Source organism: Scyliorhinus torazame, chromosome 9 (assembly GCF_047496885.1).
Source record: "Scyliorhinus torazame isolate Kashiwa2021f chromosome 9, sScyTor2.1, whole genome shotgun sequence".
In the NCBI taxonomy this organism is placed as follows: Eukaryota; Metazoa; Chordata; class Chondrichthyes; order Carcharhiniformes; family Scyliorhinidae; genus Scyliorhinus; species Scyliorhinus torazame.
In genome coordinates, this window is record NC_092715.1 from 90,873,337 (window position 1) to 90,890,801 (window position 17,465).

At 50.8% G+C, this 17,465-nt stretch overlaps 1 protein-coding gene across 2 annotated transcripts in view; it reads right to left on the bottom strand.

Moving 5' to 3' along the window:
• Positions 1-1,200: 1,200 nt before the first annotated feature.
• The window catches only part of cetn3 (centrin 3), a 55,793-nt gene continuing 39,528 nt past the window's right edge, over positions 1,201-17,465 (bottom strand). For both annotated transcript variants that reach the window (XM_072516249.1, XM_072516250.1), the window contains exon 5: positions 1,201-1,651. In XM_072516249.1, coding sequence (XP_072372350.1) covers positions 1,608-1,651 — 44 coding nt within the window. In that variant the 3' untranslated portion in view covers positions 1,201-1,607. The remainder of the gene's footprint in view (positions 1,652-17,465) is intronic.

Here is a 17,465-nt window from a genome sequence, read left to right on the forward strand (position 1 = left end):
TCCATGTGTTTGGATGCCTTTTAAATGCTGTTAATGTATCTGCTTCAACAACCTCCCCTGGCAACGCGTTCCAGGCACTCATCATCTCTGCATAAAAAACCTGCCTCGCACATCTCCTCTAAACTTTGCCCCACGGACCTTAAACCTATGCTCCCTGGTGACTGACCCATCCACCCTGGGAAAGAGTGCCTGTCCATCCACCCCCCTCATAATCTTGTCATTCTAATGAAAATAGTCCCAGTCTATTCAGCCGCTCTGCATAGCTAACACCCTCCAGACCAGGCAATAATCTGGTAAACCTCCTCGGCACCCTCTCCAAAGCCTCCATATCCTTCTGGTAGTGTGACGACCAGGATTGTGCACAATATTCCAAGTGCGGCCGTAACAAGGTTCTATACAACTGCAGAATGGGTTGCCAGTGTTTATACTCGAAGCCCCGTCCAATGAAGGCAAGCTTTCCAAATGGTTTCTTGACTGCCTTGTCCACTTGTGTTGCCACTTTCAAAGATCAGTGGACCTGCACGCCCAGCAATGAAAATCCACCGCGTTTTCCTTGTCGAATTTGCACTTGTCCCACCTCCCCCAGAACTGTGCCCAATACTCGAGGGATCTGAAACCCTCCCTCTCATACCATCTGTTCAGCTATGTATTGAGTTCTAGTAACGTTGAAATCAGAACTGATTCTTAATTCACTTTATTCAAGTACTGCCTTAAATGTATTCATCAATCATCTATTCATAGAACACCTAGTGCAGGAGGTCATTCAGCCCATCGAATCTGCACCGACCCTTCAAAAGACCATATTGAATTCTAAAGGAGGGTCAAAAAACCAAATGGCTTGCTCTTTATAATTTTAGAAGATGGAGTTAAAAACCCGAAAGTCATTTAAGAAACTACTCTATGCAGGGGGAAACCTGGAGAGGTTCTTTTGGAACAATGGAGGAAGAATGTGTGAAATTAGCTGAAGTGATCTTAATTTAGCTCTTCGTGAACTTTGGTGACGCTATTTTGGAAATAAATATTTTAAATCAGTAATGCATTTTGAGCTGGGTGGGGTTGAGGCACATCACTAAAAAGAAACTTTGCACTACATTCAATCTAAAATGCTTGATGACAATGGCATTTAGTACCCAAGTGAAGAATGATCTGTTCCAGTTTCAATTAAAGGATAGAAAAGAATTTCACAAAAGAATAACAAACTTTGATAAATGCATGTGACAGATATCTTTATTAAAAACTACTTGCAGTACCCCACAATGGTATTAATACAATCATTTTGAAAGGTATCAAAAGGAATGGATTGAGTGTAAAAACTGTGCTAAGGTCATTAGTAATGACAAAAATAAAATTATGGTATTTAACACTTCAAGGTTTCTAAACAAAGTAAAACTACTAACAATTATACAAACAACTGAGAGAATAATGACAAAGTGAATTCAAAATTATTTCATAAGCAGCATCAATTACATTTGATTGGTTTTGAGGAGGTTAGCGTAGAAATCCTCAGGATCCTGTGCTTCTTTTTCCTCCGATGCAGTGCTTGAGCAGTGACAACTAAAAAGCCCTCGAGAAATTCAATACTTCTGCAGTACCTTTTTGCATAAAGGTTAGATGTCTCCAGTCATAATAGCAATGAATTCTTCCTGGTTAACTAAGGAAAATAAAAAACATTTTACCTAGAAAAGATTTTTCAAATACAATTTTTTTTAAAAATCAAGGTGTTGACATTCATCTAGATTAATGAGATGGCAGGAATATTTTAAGCACATTAACCCAGTGCTTAATGCACCATAACTGCATGCGTGACTACAAGAATATATTTAGCATTTTTGATGTTGGTCATATCTCATGAAGCTTATAAAGAGTGCAAACCGTAATAGTGTTAAGAGACAACACTCTCCTATCACAAGGTCACTCAGAGGGATACTAGCATCTCATTCTATTTGACTCATAGAATTTACAGTGCAGGAGGCCATTTGGCCCATTGTGTCTGCACCGGCCCTTGGAAAGACCACCCTACTCAAGCCCACACCTCCACCCTATCCCTGTAACCCCACCTAACCTATTTTTGGACACCAAGGGCGATTTAGCATAGCCAAACCACCTAACCTGCACATCTTTAGACTGTGGGAGGAAACCGGAGCAACCGGAGGCAATCCACGCAGATATGGGGAGAACAAACAGATTCCGCTCATGCAGTGACCCAAGCCAGGAATCAAACCCAGGTCCTGGCGCTGTGAAGCAACAGTCTAACCACTGTGCTACCGTGTCGCCCCTTCGATTTTTAGATGATGAAAAAGTGATTGCTCTAGCATAACATATTCAAAATATATTGAATCATAGAATTCCTGCAGTACAGAAGAGGCCATTGGCCCATCTAGTCTGCACCGACCGTCTGAAAGAGCATCCTACCTATGCCCACTCACCCCACCCAATCCCCATAACCCCATCTAACATGTTTGGACAATGGGATAATTTAGCACGGTCAATCCACCTAACCTGCACATCTTTGGACTGTGGGAGGAAATCAGAGCACCCAGAGGAAACCCACACAGACACAGGGAGAAAGTGCAAACTCCGCACGACGGTCACTCAAGGCAGGAATTGAACCTGGGTCCCTGGTGCTGAGAGACAGCAGTGCTAACCACTGAGCTACCATGCCGGCCACTGTGCTGTTTTCTGCTACATACTGTAGCAGAGACAACAGGATACGGAATCTTACCAATCATTAAGCCTATTTTTGGGCTCCTCATCTCGTTAGGAACCAGTAAATAGTAAAGATATGTGAGCCGCCGGCGCAAATCCCGTAATAGCTGGTAAATCTCGAGAGGCGAAAACCAGGATTTGCACGGCGAGGTTTCCAAACTCAATCTTTCCAGCCCCCACCCCCCCCCCCCCCACCCCCACATGACACGATCATGTTCACGCCCAGGAAGGGTGAGAAACCTGATTTGCATGCATTATAATATACTTATCAAGCTTACTGTCACATCCTCCATTCTCAACGAATCTTCCCACCCACCAACTGTAACATCATGGCGGCGCAAATCATTACTGCTCTTTAAAAATGACATGACATCCAAGAGGGAGGATGGAGATGAGCACAACTGGGCACCGGGGAGTCTAAGAGGACAGAGATCATTGGGCAGCCCCAACAGGGGGAGTGCGGGTGGAAAGTAGGAGAAAAGGGGAGGGCAGCTCGCAGGTGGCCACTAATGTCGTGTTCTGTGGACTATGAGCACAAACGTTGCGGCTGTAGAATGAGAGCTCACTCGCTGTGGTGGGTGTGGGGCCCATGAGGTGGAATAAAAGCTAATTACTGCGGATGCTGGTATCTGAAACCAAGGAGAAAATGCTGGAAAATCTCGGTAGGTCGAGCAGTATCTATTGGGAGAAAAAAAGAGCTAACGTTTCAACTCCAGCTTTGACAAAGGGTCACCTGGACTTGAAATGTTACCTTTTTTTCTCTCCCTACAGATGCTGCCAGACTTGCTGAGTTTTCCAGCATTTTCTTTTTGGGCCCATGAGGTAGCGGTGGGATGTGGTAATCACCTTGAGCCGGGTCAGACTGGCTAGGCAGGGTGCCTATTTGCACTGCATGAAGGAGGAACCTATTGTACGCAATTGGTATCCTGAGCTTCATGCAGGTGAAACTAATTGACCCTCACGAGTTAACCCTTAGCACCATCTGCACTCCATGGTTTCAATTACAAGGCTGAGACTCAGTTTTAGGTTTCAGCGCTGTCAGCTCATGGCTCTGGAACAAGTGCCAAGGAGTCACATAACCCCAGGTCAAGGCACCTCCAACAACATCCACCAACCCACTGCCAAGGCGAACCTCAAAGACCAAACGTCCATGGCCAATTTGCGATGACAGAACAGATTTCCTTCCAGAAACCGAGTTCTCAATATATATATATATATATATATATATATATATATATAATAAAAATCTTTATTAGTGTCACAAGTAGGCTTACGTTAACAGCGCAATAAAGTACTGTGAAAATGCCCCTAGACGCCACACTCCGGCATTGTTTTGGTACACTAAGGGAGAATTCAGAATGTCCAATTCACCTAACAAGCACGTCTTTCGGGACTTGTGGAAGGAAACCAGCTCCAATGTAAAGTTGTTGTTTTTCTTACACTCAACAGGGTAGTCACTAAATGTCCCATTTTAGTTGACACCGCAGAAGATATTCAAAATTGTGGCTTGGGTCGCAACATTAGAGACACTTCTGGAACCAATCATGCCTCCAAACAGAAATCCAATAGGACTGCTTTCCAAAGGAGGAAGAAAACATGGAGAAGCAAGTGCAAACTGGTAGGGGCATGCAGCAGTGCCCTGTCCAGCAAAAAAGATATTACAAGAAATTCCAGGATTTCTTCAAAAGCATGCAGCAGTCCCTTTAAAAAGCTCATGGGTAGACTGCTGTAAACTGGAAAAACTAGCCAGATGTGCACAAGTCTTATGCGCCAGCTCTTCTACTGATTTAGCAAAACGGACTGTCATGATATTTAGATCAGCATATGATGGTGCAATCAAATGCACACTGATGGACATGCAGTAGGACCAACCAACACACACACACATCGCAGCCAATCACCAGTGAGAGCACACACACTATAAAAACAGGGGACACTACAGTTCCCGCTCATTCTAGCAGCAGCCAGCTCAGAGCACCGAGCTCAGAGCCTGCCACTCAGACATTCACCATGTGCTGAGTGCCTCACCCAGATAGTAATAGGACAGGGTCCACAGATTAGCTGGTAATGTACATACCCAAGTTAGCAGTGTGCTGTTACAGTTGAGTAGTTAATAAAATTGAGTTACACCATCTCCAGCCGTGTTGGATCGTTTGTACATCAGAACACCCAACACGACATGATACCAGATGTAGACTCAAACCAGCGCCTGTGAGACCTACCTGCAACGTATCAGCAATCCGCCGTCCTGCACCACGGAGTCATATCAGACACCCTGCGCCAGCAGCTCCTTCAGGTCAAGCAACTCACCCTGGTGACTGCCGTCGAGTCCTGCGTCCTACATGAGAACGCCACCAGCCGGTACTCACACATCCAGGCGGCCGAAACAGCGCGGCACGGGCCAAACGTGGCGAAGCGGGTCCCGACGATCGAGTACCTCCCGGGCCACGGCCTGGAGGAGGCCGGCCATTTCGCGTGCTTTCCGAGGCCTTCGCGCTTGTACGCGCAAAAAGAGGGGACGCTGACGCAAAGGAACACGATGCGCAGGCGTGCACTACGCAAGACCGCACTGCGCATGCGCGGTGGCGCAACGAACGCACTGATGCCACAGTTGCTGCACGTTGTGACTCCGCCCATTTAAAGCGGCAATGTCCTGCCAAAGCGCGACAATGCCTACGCTGTGGCAGGTTGGGCCACTATGCTGCCTGCTGTCGAGCAGCTCACCCTGCCAACTCGTAACCAGCCTCGCAGAAACGTTCGGGCAATTCAACCCACATTCACCGATTCCGATCCCGACGTCACACAGACCAGTGACACTGAGGACAGGGAGCCCTTCCGCGTTGCTGTCATCAACAAGAACAAGCCGCCCCGAGTCGAATGCACCAGCCGCTGTCAGTGCACAGCATTGATCCGGATGACGAGTGGTGTGCCACCCCGACGGTCAACCGATCCCAGATCAGATTCCGCCTGAACACTGGTGCCTCCGCCAATCTCCTCACGTGGTCAGTATTCCAGACCCTGAAGGTTAAACCACCTATTCTGAACTCCAACTGTCAACTCGTTGACTATAATGGCAACGTCATCACCGCCACGGGGTCGTGCCAGCTCGAAGTGACACACACAACTCACGTAAAGCCACACTACCATTCGAAATCGTGGGCTCCTCCAAGGACTCTTTGCTATGCGCAAAGGCGTGCAAAATCCTCCACCTCGTTCGGCGTGTACACTCTCTTTCTCCAGAAGGCAGACTTTAGGGCGCAGCTCAATTCAATCCTCACGCACAACCAGGATGTTCGCGAGGGCATGGGCACACTGCCCTACACGTACAAAATCCGGCTTAAACGGGATGCCACCCCGGTAGTTCACGCACCTCGCAGGGTCCCAGCACCCCTCAAGGACCACCTCAAGCAGCAGCTGCAGGACCTTCAGGACCAAGGAGTGCTTTCCCGGGTAACGGAGCAGACTCCATGGGTCAGCTCCATGGTTTGCTTCAAGAAGCCTTCCGGCGAGCTCCGGATCTGTATAGACCCGAAAGACTTAAATCGCAACATAATGAGGGAACACTACCCCATACCCAAACGTGAGGAGACTACGTGCGAGATGGCTTGGGCAAAAATATTCACCAAGCTTGATGCCTCAAAGGGCTTCTGGCAGATTCAATTGGATCAGTCCAGCAGGAAGCTGTGCACTTTCAACACTCCATTTGGCAGATACTGCTACACTAGGATGCCATTTGGCATCATATCGGCCTCTGAAGTGTTCCATCGCATCATGGAACAGATAATGGAGGGCATCGAAGGGGTGCGCGTCTATGTAGACGACATCATTATTTGGTCCACCACACCGCAAGAGCACATCAGTCGCCTCCAGCGCGTCTTTAAATGGATACGGGACCAGGGCCTGCGTCTTAACCGAGCCAAATGCTCTTTTGGACAAACCGAGCTGAAGATCCTGGGGGACCACATCTCCCAGTTGGGGGTGCGGCCGGATGCCGACAAGGTGGGAGCCATCACGGCCATGCAGAAGCCCACAGACAAGAAGGCGGTGCTACGCTTTCTCGGAATGGTCAACTTCCTGGGCAAGTTCATCCCCAACCTTGCTTCCCACACTACAGCTCTCCGGCACCTAGTCAGGAAGACAACTGAATTCCAGTGGCTTCCCACCACCAGCATGAATGGGAGGAGCTCAAGGTCAAGCTCACCACCGCCTCGGTACTGGTATTTTTCGAACCTGCAAGTGAGAAGAAAATCTCGACTGACGCCAGCCAGTCCGGCATTGGGGCGGTCCTCCTGCAACGGGACGACACCTCATCATGGGCTCCAGTCGCCTATGCGTCACGGGCCATGACTCCCACAGAGCAGCGTTATGTGCAGATTGAAAAGGAGTGCCAAGGCCGGTTGACTGGCGTTGACAAGTTCCATGACTATGTGTATGGCCTTTCCCAGTTCACTGTGGAGACTGACCATCGCCCGCTGGTTGGCATCATTCAAAAGGACCTCAATGATATGACCCCTCGCATCCAGCGCATTCTGCTCAAACTCCGGAGGTACGACTTTCAACTTGTCTACACCCCCGGGTAAGGACCTCATCATAGCAGACACTCTGTCCAAGGCAGTCAACACGCCGTCCGACCCTGAGTGGTTCGTTTGCCAAGTCGACGCACATGTAGCCTTCACTTCTGCCAATCTGCCGGCTACTGATGCACGCCTGGCCCACATTCGCGTGAGACTGCGACCGACCCCCTTCTGCAACGTGTGATGCGCAACATGATGGACGGGTGGCTCAAGGGACAATGCCCACAGTTTTGCAACATTCGGGACGACTTGGTAGCCGTTGATGGTGTCCTCCTGAAGCTGGACCACATCGTGATCCCACACAGCATTCACCGGCTTGTCTTAGAACAACTGCACGAAGGCCATCTCGGCGTTGAGAAGTGCCAGCGGACGGCCCGAGAGGCTGTGTACTGGCCGGGAATAAGTGAGGACATTGCTAACACTGTGCTCAATTGCCCCACCTGTCAGCGGTTTCAGCCGGCACAACCCCGTGAGACCCTTCAGCCCCATGAGTTGGTCAAGTCCCCCTGGTCGAAGGTGGGCGTGGACCTGTTCCATGCGCTCGGCAGGGACTACATCATCATCACTACTTTTCCAGCTATCCAGAGGTCATACGCCTGCACGACACCACGTCATCGGCTGTCATCCGAGCCTGCAAAGAGACCTTTGCTCGCCATGGCATTCCGCTCACCGTGATGTCAGACAATGGCCCCTGCTTTTCGAGCCAGGAGTGGTCTTCCTTTGCCAGCTCATACAACTTCACACACGTGACGTCCAGTGCTCTGCACTCAGTCGAATGGCAAAGCAGAAAAGGGCGTCCATATCGTTAAAAGGCTCCTCTGCAAAGCTGCTGATGCAGGATCGGACTTCTGCCTCGCCTTGCTGGCCTATCTTTCGGCCCCACTGTCCACGGGCCTATCGCTGGCCCAGCTGCTTATGGGTCGCACCCTCAGGACCACTGTGCCATCCATTCACGTCCCAGACTTCGACCATGCTCCGGTACTTTGGCGGATGCAGCAACAGCGTGAGCAACAAAAGGCGACACATGATGCTCGGGCGACTGATCTTCCTGCCCTGGTGCCTGGAGATAATGTCCGCATACACCTTCTGGAGGGTGGCTGGTCAGCAACCGCTGAGGTTCTCCGACAGATAGCTCCCCGCTCGTTCCTGGTTCGTCTGTCTGATGGCTCTATTCGCCGCCGCAATCAGCGTGCCCTTCGGCTGGTTCCATGGTCGCTACGTGATACTGCATCGGTGCCGCGCCCTCCTGTTGTCCCTGCAATGGACTTTGTTGACCTTCCGGACACCCTGCATCCTCCTCACTCGACCGTGGCCCGGCCCGTTCCTCAGCCGGTGGATCCTGACCCACCCTTGAGGCGGTCAACCCAAATTCTTCACCCACCTGAGAGACTTAATTTATAAACCTTTTCATATTGGACTCACTGACTTGTTCTGACGTAATGTTTTTGACTTTTTGCCATACTGTTTAAGATTTTGTTATTGTTTGTTAATAATATTGGTTTCGTTCTTGGTGTAACATAGTTAGTTTCTGCACCTGGCACCTTCCTGTGTATATAGTATAGCCACATATACATATTGTTGTAAATATTGCACACACATGATTAGATGCACTCACCACACTTCCTTATTTATTATCATGTAGGCACATATTCTTTGCGAAAAGGGGATATGTCATGATATTTAGACCAGCATATCATGGTGTAATCAAACACACACTGATGGACATGCAGTAGGACCAACCAACACACACACACACACATCGCAGCCAATCACCAGTGAGAGCACACGCACTATAAAAACAGGGGACACAACAGTTCCTGCTCATTCCAACAGCAGCCAGCTCAGAGCACCAAGCTCAGAGCCTGCCACTCAGACATTCACCATGTGCTGAGTGCCTCACCCAGATAGTAATAGGACAGGATCCACAGACTAGCTGGTAATGCACGCACCCAAGTTAGCAGTGTGCTGTTACAGTTGAGTAGTTAATAAAATTGAGTTACACCATCTCCAGCCGTGTTGGATCGTTTGTACATCAGAACACCCAACACGACAGGGACCCTACAGGAGCAGAAAAGAAAAGAAAAGCCAAGAGATAGTAGCTTTCTTCTCCGCGGCGGTCCTGACGCCAAATGGCACATGGCTACAGAAGCCTGCGCGGAAGGAGGCCCCCAGGCCGAGAAGCTGGCCTGCCGATCGGTGGGCCCCAATCGCGGGCAAGGCCGCAATGGAGGTCGTTCCCCTCCCCCACCCCCACAGGCCGCACCCGGCCCCTTCAATGCGGAGGTCTCGCCGGCCCAGAGCATGTTAGAACGCCGTCGGCGGGACTCTGGTATTTTGCTACAGCCGCTCGGCCCATTCAGGCCGGAGAATCGAGAGGCGTGGCACGATTCGCGCGGTGTCCCGGGGATTCTCCGACCCGGCGGGGGGTCAGAGAATCCCGCCCGAAGTTCGGAAGGGCTGGAAAAATAAGCCTTTCTAAAACAAAATCGAAATCACGTGAGGGTAAATGGTAAAGAATTGTTTTCACTGGTTTGCAAATCATTATGAAAACAGGCAAAATTATGTGGGGTTGAGGTTACAATTAGATCAGCAATGATGATCTTGTTGAATCGTGGAGCAGGGTCGAGAGGCTAAGTGGCCTATTTCTAATTTGAAAGGGAATATAAAAAGAAACAACGCACGGAAATGATATTAAGAATAGATAATATTAGTTATCTAGCAGCTGTTTATATGCATTCAGAACATTGGGGGGGGGGGGGGGGGGGGGGGGGGGGGGGTTAGGTATATGCTGGTGTGGGGCTTTGCAAGGAAGGTCTTTCTGACCTTCCCAATCGCACCTGCATCCTCATTGTTGGCGGCGGTGCTGTCAGTGGGGGGGTGGGGTCATCTCGGCGATATACGGAAGGATTTTGGAGGAAGATGGGGTGTCCAAGGCAAAGTGGGAGGAAGAGCTGGGGATGGAGCTGGAGGAGGGATTGTGGTGTGAGGTGCTGCGGAGGGTAAATGCCTCGTATTCATGTGCAAGGTTGGGGTCAATACAGCTGAAGGTAGTATTCAGGGCACACTTTACAAAATCAAGGATGAGCCGGCTGTTCGAGGGGGTGCAAGATGTCTGTGGGCGATGTGGTAGGGGCCCTGCAAACCAAGTTCATATGTTTTGATCCTGTCGGAAGCTGGAAAGATTTGAGGATGTATTCAGTCCAATCTCAGGGGTTGTATATGTAGATGTGCAGCCCTATCTCCTAGAAGCCATATTCAGGGTGTCAGACTGGCTGGAGTTGGATATTTCAGCCTTCGCCTCGCTGATTGCTCGCAGGCAAGTCTCGGTGGGTGGAGGTCAGCATTTCACCCTGTGCCTCGGCATGGTGCGGGTACCTGCTGGAGTTTTTGACTCTGGAGAAGGTGACGTTTGCGCACAGGGGGGGGGCGAGTGAAGGGTTCTACAATTGTGGAATTTGTTCATCGTCCACTTTCAGGAGTTGGTTACACTTGACTGTTTGAGGGTGGAGGGGTTGCAGACGTTTGTTTGGGATTGTTTTGTATTGTAAAATTGTTGGAAAGTTGCTAAATTAAAAAAAATAACGGTTTGTATGCACACTAAAACACGTAATTGTTATGGCTTTATCTTGATGAGCTTCTACAAGTAAAATCATTGGCCTCAACTCAGCAAGTCCCTGAAAACATAGCCAAGTTAAAAAGAACTTAAGGATGTTCTTTCATATAATTGATAGTTTCAGAATTAAAGATTTACCAATTATTTAGTTCTGTTCACAAGAACTGAGAAATCTGAAGTGTCAGGCTTGGTAGTCAACTCAAAAATGAATTAGAAGCTTCAGATAACCTCTTTGATAACTACCAGCCATTAAATTCACTAAATAAATTCCCATAACTATGATGAAGTCCTAGAACAATGCAAGTTCCACCAGCATATCAATTAGAACAAAAAGACAAACCAGACGACAACCAGCCATGGAGTGAGAGGTCGCTTAGTTGGTAGCTCCCGCTCGTGGTGGACTTTTGGGACCTTTTCACCCCCGACTTATTGGGGATTTGATCGAAAAAATGGACGAGATAGAGAGGAGGAATCCCCCACCGATTTATGGAATCATGGAACAGCAGTGGTCTGCAAAGGAGAGATTGTTAGGCAAAGAAGAGAGTGGAGTCTGCAGCACAGGAAAACATGGCGGAGGTTCCGGGAACTGGGATTGCCAGCCCAGTGTTCAATGGAACAGTTGATGAAATTCCTCCAGGAGAGTTTCGCCAAGCAAAGACAACCTGGACCCGATTAAGACGGGGGGAGCAAAGATTAGAAGCCCAGGGACTGGCGATCCAGAAGATGGAAGAGAAGGTGGCTGAGCAAGAGGACCAGCTAACTGCAATGGCAGTGGAGATGGATCTGATGAGGGGATCACCAGAAAAGGCTGCAGGGTGAAGGTGGAGGATCTGAAGAACAGGTCGCGTAGACAGAATTTTAGGATTGTTGGCCTCCCAGAGGGCATCAAGGGATCGGACACAGGGGCATACGTGGAGCAAATGTTCGAATAGCTGCTGGGCGAAGGTGCATTTGCTCAACCCTTGGAAGTGGACAGGGCACACAGAGCGCTTGAGAGAAAGCCGCAGATCAATGAGCCACCGAGGGAGACGGTGGTACGAATGCACCAGTTCCTGGATAAGGAACAGATCTTGAGATGGGCCAGGCAGACGAGGAGCTGCAAATGGGAGTATAGCGAGGTGCGCATTTACCAGGAATTGGATGTGGAGCTGGCCAAAAGGGCGAATATTAACAAAGTTAAATCGGCCCTCTTAAGGGGGTGAAGTTCGGCATGCTGTACCCAACTCGTTAGTGGGTCACTTACGAGGGTCAAGAACTTTATTTTGCAGCGCCGGATGAGGCGATGAACTTTGTGAAGGACAGGGGACTGGCAGTTGTTGGAGGACATTGAACTTGGGGGCGAGTAGGTCTATACCTACGCTGCTAAATTTATTTTCTTTATGGGCTGTGTATGCAGTGTTTTTGTACCAATTTCTTTGGGAAATTGCTCAGCTTTGTATACGGGTTATCTTTGTGGTGGATGGAATTTTCTTGTGTTTGCTGCCCATTGTGATGTTTTCCATATGTTCGAGCTGGGGAGAGATCAGTGGGGGGTAGGATGCTTGGCGCCATGGGCGGGGGCAGGCTAGCTAGGCGGGCGAGCTCACGCAAGCGCAGTGGGGGGCAAGCATGTGACTAGTTGGATTGGGAGTGTTATTTTGTTATTGGTGGGGGGTGGGGATTGTTCTACTGACAGGAGAAGGGCTGGCGCTGGGAGATAAATTGGAAGTCGAGGACTGTGGGTGCCCGAGGGCGGGCCTGAGGAGGTGCAGGACACAAGCTGGAGGCTGGCTCAAGAAGGGTCATGGTTGAGGGGGGGGGGGCATGCCCCCCAACCAGGCTCATCACATGGAACGCGAGAGGACTGAATGGGTCGGTTAAAAGGGCTTGAGTATTCACGCATTTAGGAGGTTGAAGGTGGATGTGGCAATGTTACAAGAGACACACCTGTGGGCAGTGGATCAGTCTAGGTTGAGGGAAGGATGGGTCGGGCAGGTATTTCATTCGGGGCTAGACTCTAAAACTAGGGTGGGGGTTACGATGTTGATTAATAACTGGGTGTCACGGAGGTAGGGAATATAGTGGCGGACACAGCGGGTAGGTATATCATGGCGAGTGGAATCTGGAGGGGATGCCGGTGGTACTAGTGAATATTTACGCACCAAATTGCGATGACACGGAGTTTATGAGGCGGGTGTTAGGGAAAGGGAGGGTGGCAGCCGGCGAAGGAGCTAAAGGAGTTTATGGAACAGATTGGGGGGTGGGGGGGGGGGGGGGGGTTGGAGGACCCGTGGAGGTTTGGACAACCAAGAGCGAAGGAATTCCCCCCCCCCCCACACCACGTACACAAAGTGCACTCCCCGATTGATTTTTCCATTTTGAACAGGGCTTTAGTGGTGGGGTGGTGGATATCAAGTATTCGGCGATAGTTGTGTCGGATCATGCCCCACATTGGGTGGATTTACGGGTGAGTAAGGAGGGGGGGGTCAGCACTCGCAATGGAGATTGGATGTAGGACAGTTAGCAGATGAGGGTGCGTGGGGGTGGGGAGGGCCGTTCAGAACTATTTAGAGATAAATGATACAGGGGAAGGCGCTGAAGGCAGTGGTCAGGGGGGAGCTAATTTTGATACGGGCTCATCGGGAGAAGGTGGAGCGGGATTGTTAAAGGAGCGGCAAAAGCTGCAGATGGAGCTTGGTCTGTTATCTGCAGGGAAAGCGGCGGGGCAGTTGAGGAAGACGAGGGGGGTGGTATGAGTATTGGGAGAAGGCCAGTAGGATGCTAGCACACCAGCTAAGGAAGGAGGAGGAGGCAAGGAAGATAGTGAAGGACAGAGGGGGGGAAAACACGGTCTTGGGCCCAGCAGAGGTGAATGGGCTGTTCAAGAAGTTTTATAGTCGGCTGTATGAGTTGGAAGCCCCAGCTGGGGTGGAGGGGATGAGGCAGTTTTTGGAAGGGTTGGAGTTTACGAAGGTGGAGGAAGGGTCAGTGGAGGAGTTGGGAGCCCCGATCAGGACTGTAGAAGTAGTAGAGGGGTTGGAGGCCATGCAGTCGGGCAAGGCCCTGGACCAGATGGCTATCCTGTGGAATTTTACAAGAAGTTTTCGGGGGATGCTGGGCCCACCTGCTGGTGAGGGCATTTAATGAGGCACGGGAGCGAGGTGTTCTTCCCCCAACAATGCCACAGGCTTCAATCTCATTGATCCAGAAGCGGGAGAAGGACCCAGAGCAATGTGGGTCATACAGGCCAATCTCCCAGAATGTCGATGCCAAATTGTTGGCCAGAATTTTAGCCTCAAGGATAGAGGACTGTGTTCCGGGGGTTATAGGGGAAGACCAGATGGGGTTTGTTAAAGGAAGACAGCTAACAGCCAACATTAGAAGGCTCCCAACGTGATCATGATGCTCTCTGAGGGGAGGAAGACGTAAGTACTGACCTCTATGGACGTGGAAAAGACCTTCGACTGGGTAGAATGGAATTATTTTGTGGGAGGTCCTGGGAGTTTGGGCAGGGCTTTATTGACTGGGTTTGGCTGCAGTACCAGGCACCAGTGGCGAGTGTGCAGATGAACCGGGTGAGTCCGGACTACTTTAGACTGCACCGGGGGACAAGACGGGTGTCCCTCTCTCCCCACTGTTGTTTGCATGATGGCACGGAGAGCTTCAATCAAATGGCTGGAAGGGGCTAGGGCGTGGAACACAGGGTCTCGTTCTATGCAGACAACCTACTCCTGTATATTTCTGACCCGTTTTGGGGGGGGGGGGGGGGGGGCGGGGGAGAGAGAGCATATGCAGATCTTAGGTGAATTTGGCCGGTTCTCGTGGTACAAATTGAATATGAGCAAAAGTGAGGTTTTTGTGATCCAGGCGAGGGGGGCAAGAGATGAAAATGGGGGAGCTGCCGTTTTAAAGTGGTGGGAGGAAGTTTTCGTTATTTGGGAATTCAGGTGGCACAGGGATGGGAGCAGTTACGTAAATTGACCGGTTAGTTTGAACAAATGAAGGAGGACTTTCGGAGGTGGGACATGCTCCAGTTGTCACTGGCGGGGAGGGTACAGACGTAAAAATGACGGTCCTCCTGAGATTTCTGTTTGTTGTTCAGTGCCACCCCTACTTTTATACCAAAGACCTTTTTGAAGCGGGTGAATAGGGTAATCTCTGGTTGTGTGTGGACGGGTAAAACCAGCAAGTATAGAAATGTGAGGTAATGCATTTTGGAAGGTCTATTGCAGGTAGGGAATATACAGTGAATGGTAAAACCCTCAAGAGTATTGAAAGTCAAAGAGATCTAGGAGTACAGGTCCACAGGTCACTGAAAGGGGCAACACAGATGGAGAAGATAGTAAAGAAGGCATACGGCATGCTTGCCTTCATTGGCCGGGGCATTGAGTATAAGAATTGCAAGTCATGTTGCAGCTGTATAGAACCTTAGTTAGGCCACACTTGGAGTATAGTGTTCAATTCTGGTCACCACACTACAGAAGGATGTGGAGACTTTAGAGAGGGTGCAGAAGAGATTTACCAGAATGTTGCCTGGTATGGAGGGCATTAGCTATGAGGAGCGGTTGAATAAACTCGGTTTGTTCTCACTGGAACGAAGGAGGTTGAAGGGCGACCTGATAGAGGTCTACAAAATTATGAGGGGCACAGACAGAGTGGATAGGCAGAATCTTTTCCCCAGGGTAGAGGGGTCAATTAATCGGGGGCTTAGGTTTAAGGTGCGAGCGGCAAGGTTTAGAGTAGATGTACGAGGCAAGTTTTTTTTTTTTTACACAAGAGGGCAGTGGGTGCCTGGAACTCGCTGCCAGAGGTGGTGGTGGAAGCAGGGACGATAGTGACATTTAAGGGGCACCTTGACAAATACATGAATAAGAATAGAGGGATACGGACCCAGGAAGTGTAGAAGATTGTAGTTTAGTCGGGCAGCATGGTCGGCACGGGCTTGGAGGGCCGAAGGGCCTGTTCCGGTGCTGTACTTTTCTTTGTTCTTTGCTGTTAGAGCAGCACAGCCGAACTTTAGGAACTATTACTGGGCAGCAAATATGGCCATGATTAGGAAGTGGGTAGTGGGGGGGTTGGTATGGTAGCGGGTAGAGGCGGCACGTGTAAAGGCACAAGTTTGGGAGCATTGGTAACGGCTCCTCTGCCGTTCTCGCCGACCCCGGTACTCCATCAGCCCAGTGGTAGTGGCAGCTCTGAGTTTGGGGGCAGTGGCGGAAGCATATAGGAGTGGAGGGAGCGTCGGTCTGGGCTCCAATTTGTGGCAATCACCGGTTTGTCCCGGGGAGGTTGGATGTTCAGAGGATTTGGAGGAGGAGATTGAATTGCTGGAGGGGGATGGTTTTCGATATCTGCAGATAATGGATTTTGTGTAAAGGCATGTTTCGGCCTATTCGCTTCTACCGCAACAGGGGAAACAGGACACGGTAGTTTCTAGAACGGGAGTGGGGGAGGGGAAGATTTCGGAAATCGATAAAGAACTTATGGAATGGGAGGAAACCCAGATAGCTTAAGCGTAAATGGGATGATGAGCTGGGAGGGGAGGTAGAGGCGGGTCCGTGGAAGGATGCTCTTGAGCACACGTCCTCATCATGTACCAGGCTCAGCCTGATACAATTCAAGGTGGTTCACTGGTCACACATGACGGTGGTCCAGATGAGCAAGTATATTGGGGTAGAGAACAGGGGCGAAATTCTCAGTTATCGCGGAAAGTCCGCCGATCGGCGCAAATCCCACTTGCGTCACGTCATAAAAATGGGACGATAGTCTCTGGCCCGAAATGGGCTAGCAGCGACGTAACAGGATCCGCGCTTGCGCAGTGGTTCACGCCGTGCAGCGTCATACGCGCTGCACGGCGTGACGGCTCATAAGGCCGCGCAGCTCCCCCCCACCCGACCAGATCACCCGACCGCAACACCCCGACTGGATGGCTGGCCGTCGCTCAGCCCCGAGGTTCGAGTCACGCGATGTGGAGGCGCTCCTGGACGCGGTGGAGCAGAGGAGGGACGCCCTGCATCCCGGGCACGGCCGCAGAGTTGCGCCACGCCACAGCCGGTGTCTGTGGAGGGAAGTGGCAGAGGCCGTCACCCGCTGTGGCCCTGACACCACGGACAGGCACCCAGTGCCACAAGAAGGTGAACGACCTCGTCAGAGCAGGCAGGGTGAGCCTCCCCCATATCCCCCCTCCCCCATATCCCCCCTCCCCCATATCCCCCATAATCCCCCCTCCCCCATATATCCCCCCCCCATATCCCCCCTCCCCCATATCCCCCATAATCCCCCCTCCCCCATATATCCCCCCCCATACCCCCCCCCCATATCCCCCCCCATATCCCTCCTGCCCCCCCACCCCATATCCCCCCCCATATCCCCCCCTCCCCCATATCCCCCCCTCTCCCCCATATCCCCCCCCTCTCCCCCATATCCCCCCCCTCTCCCCCATATCCCCCCCCTCTCCCCCATATCCCCCCCCTCTCCCCCATATCCCCCCCCTCTCCCCCATATCCCCCCCCTCTCCCCCATATCCCCCCCCTCTCCCCCATATCCCCCCCCTCTCCCCCATATCCCCCCCCTCTCCCCCATATCCCCCCCTC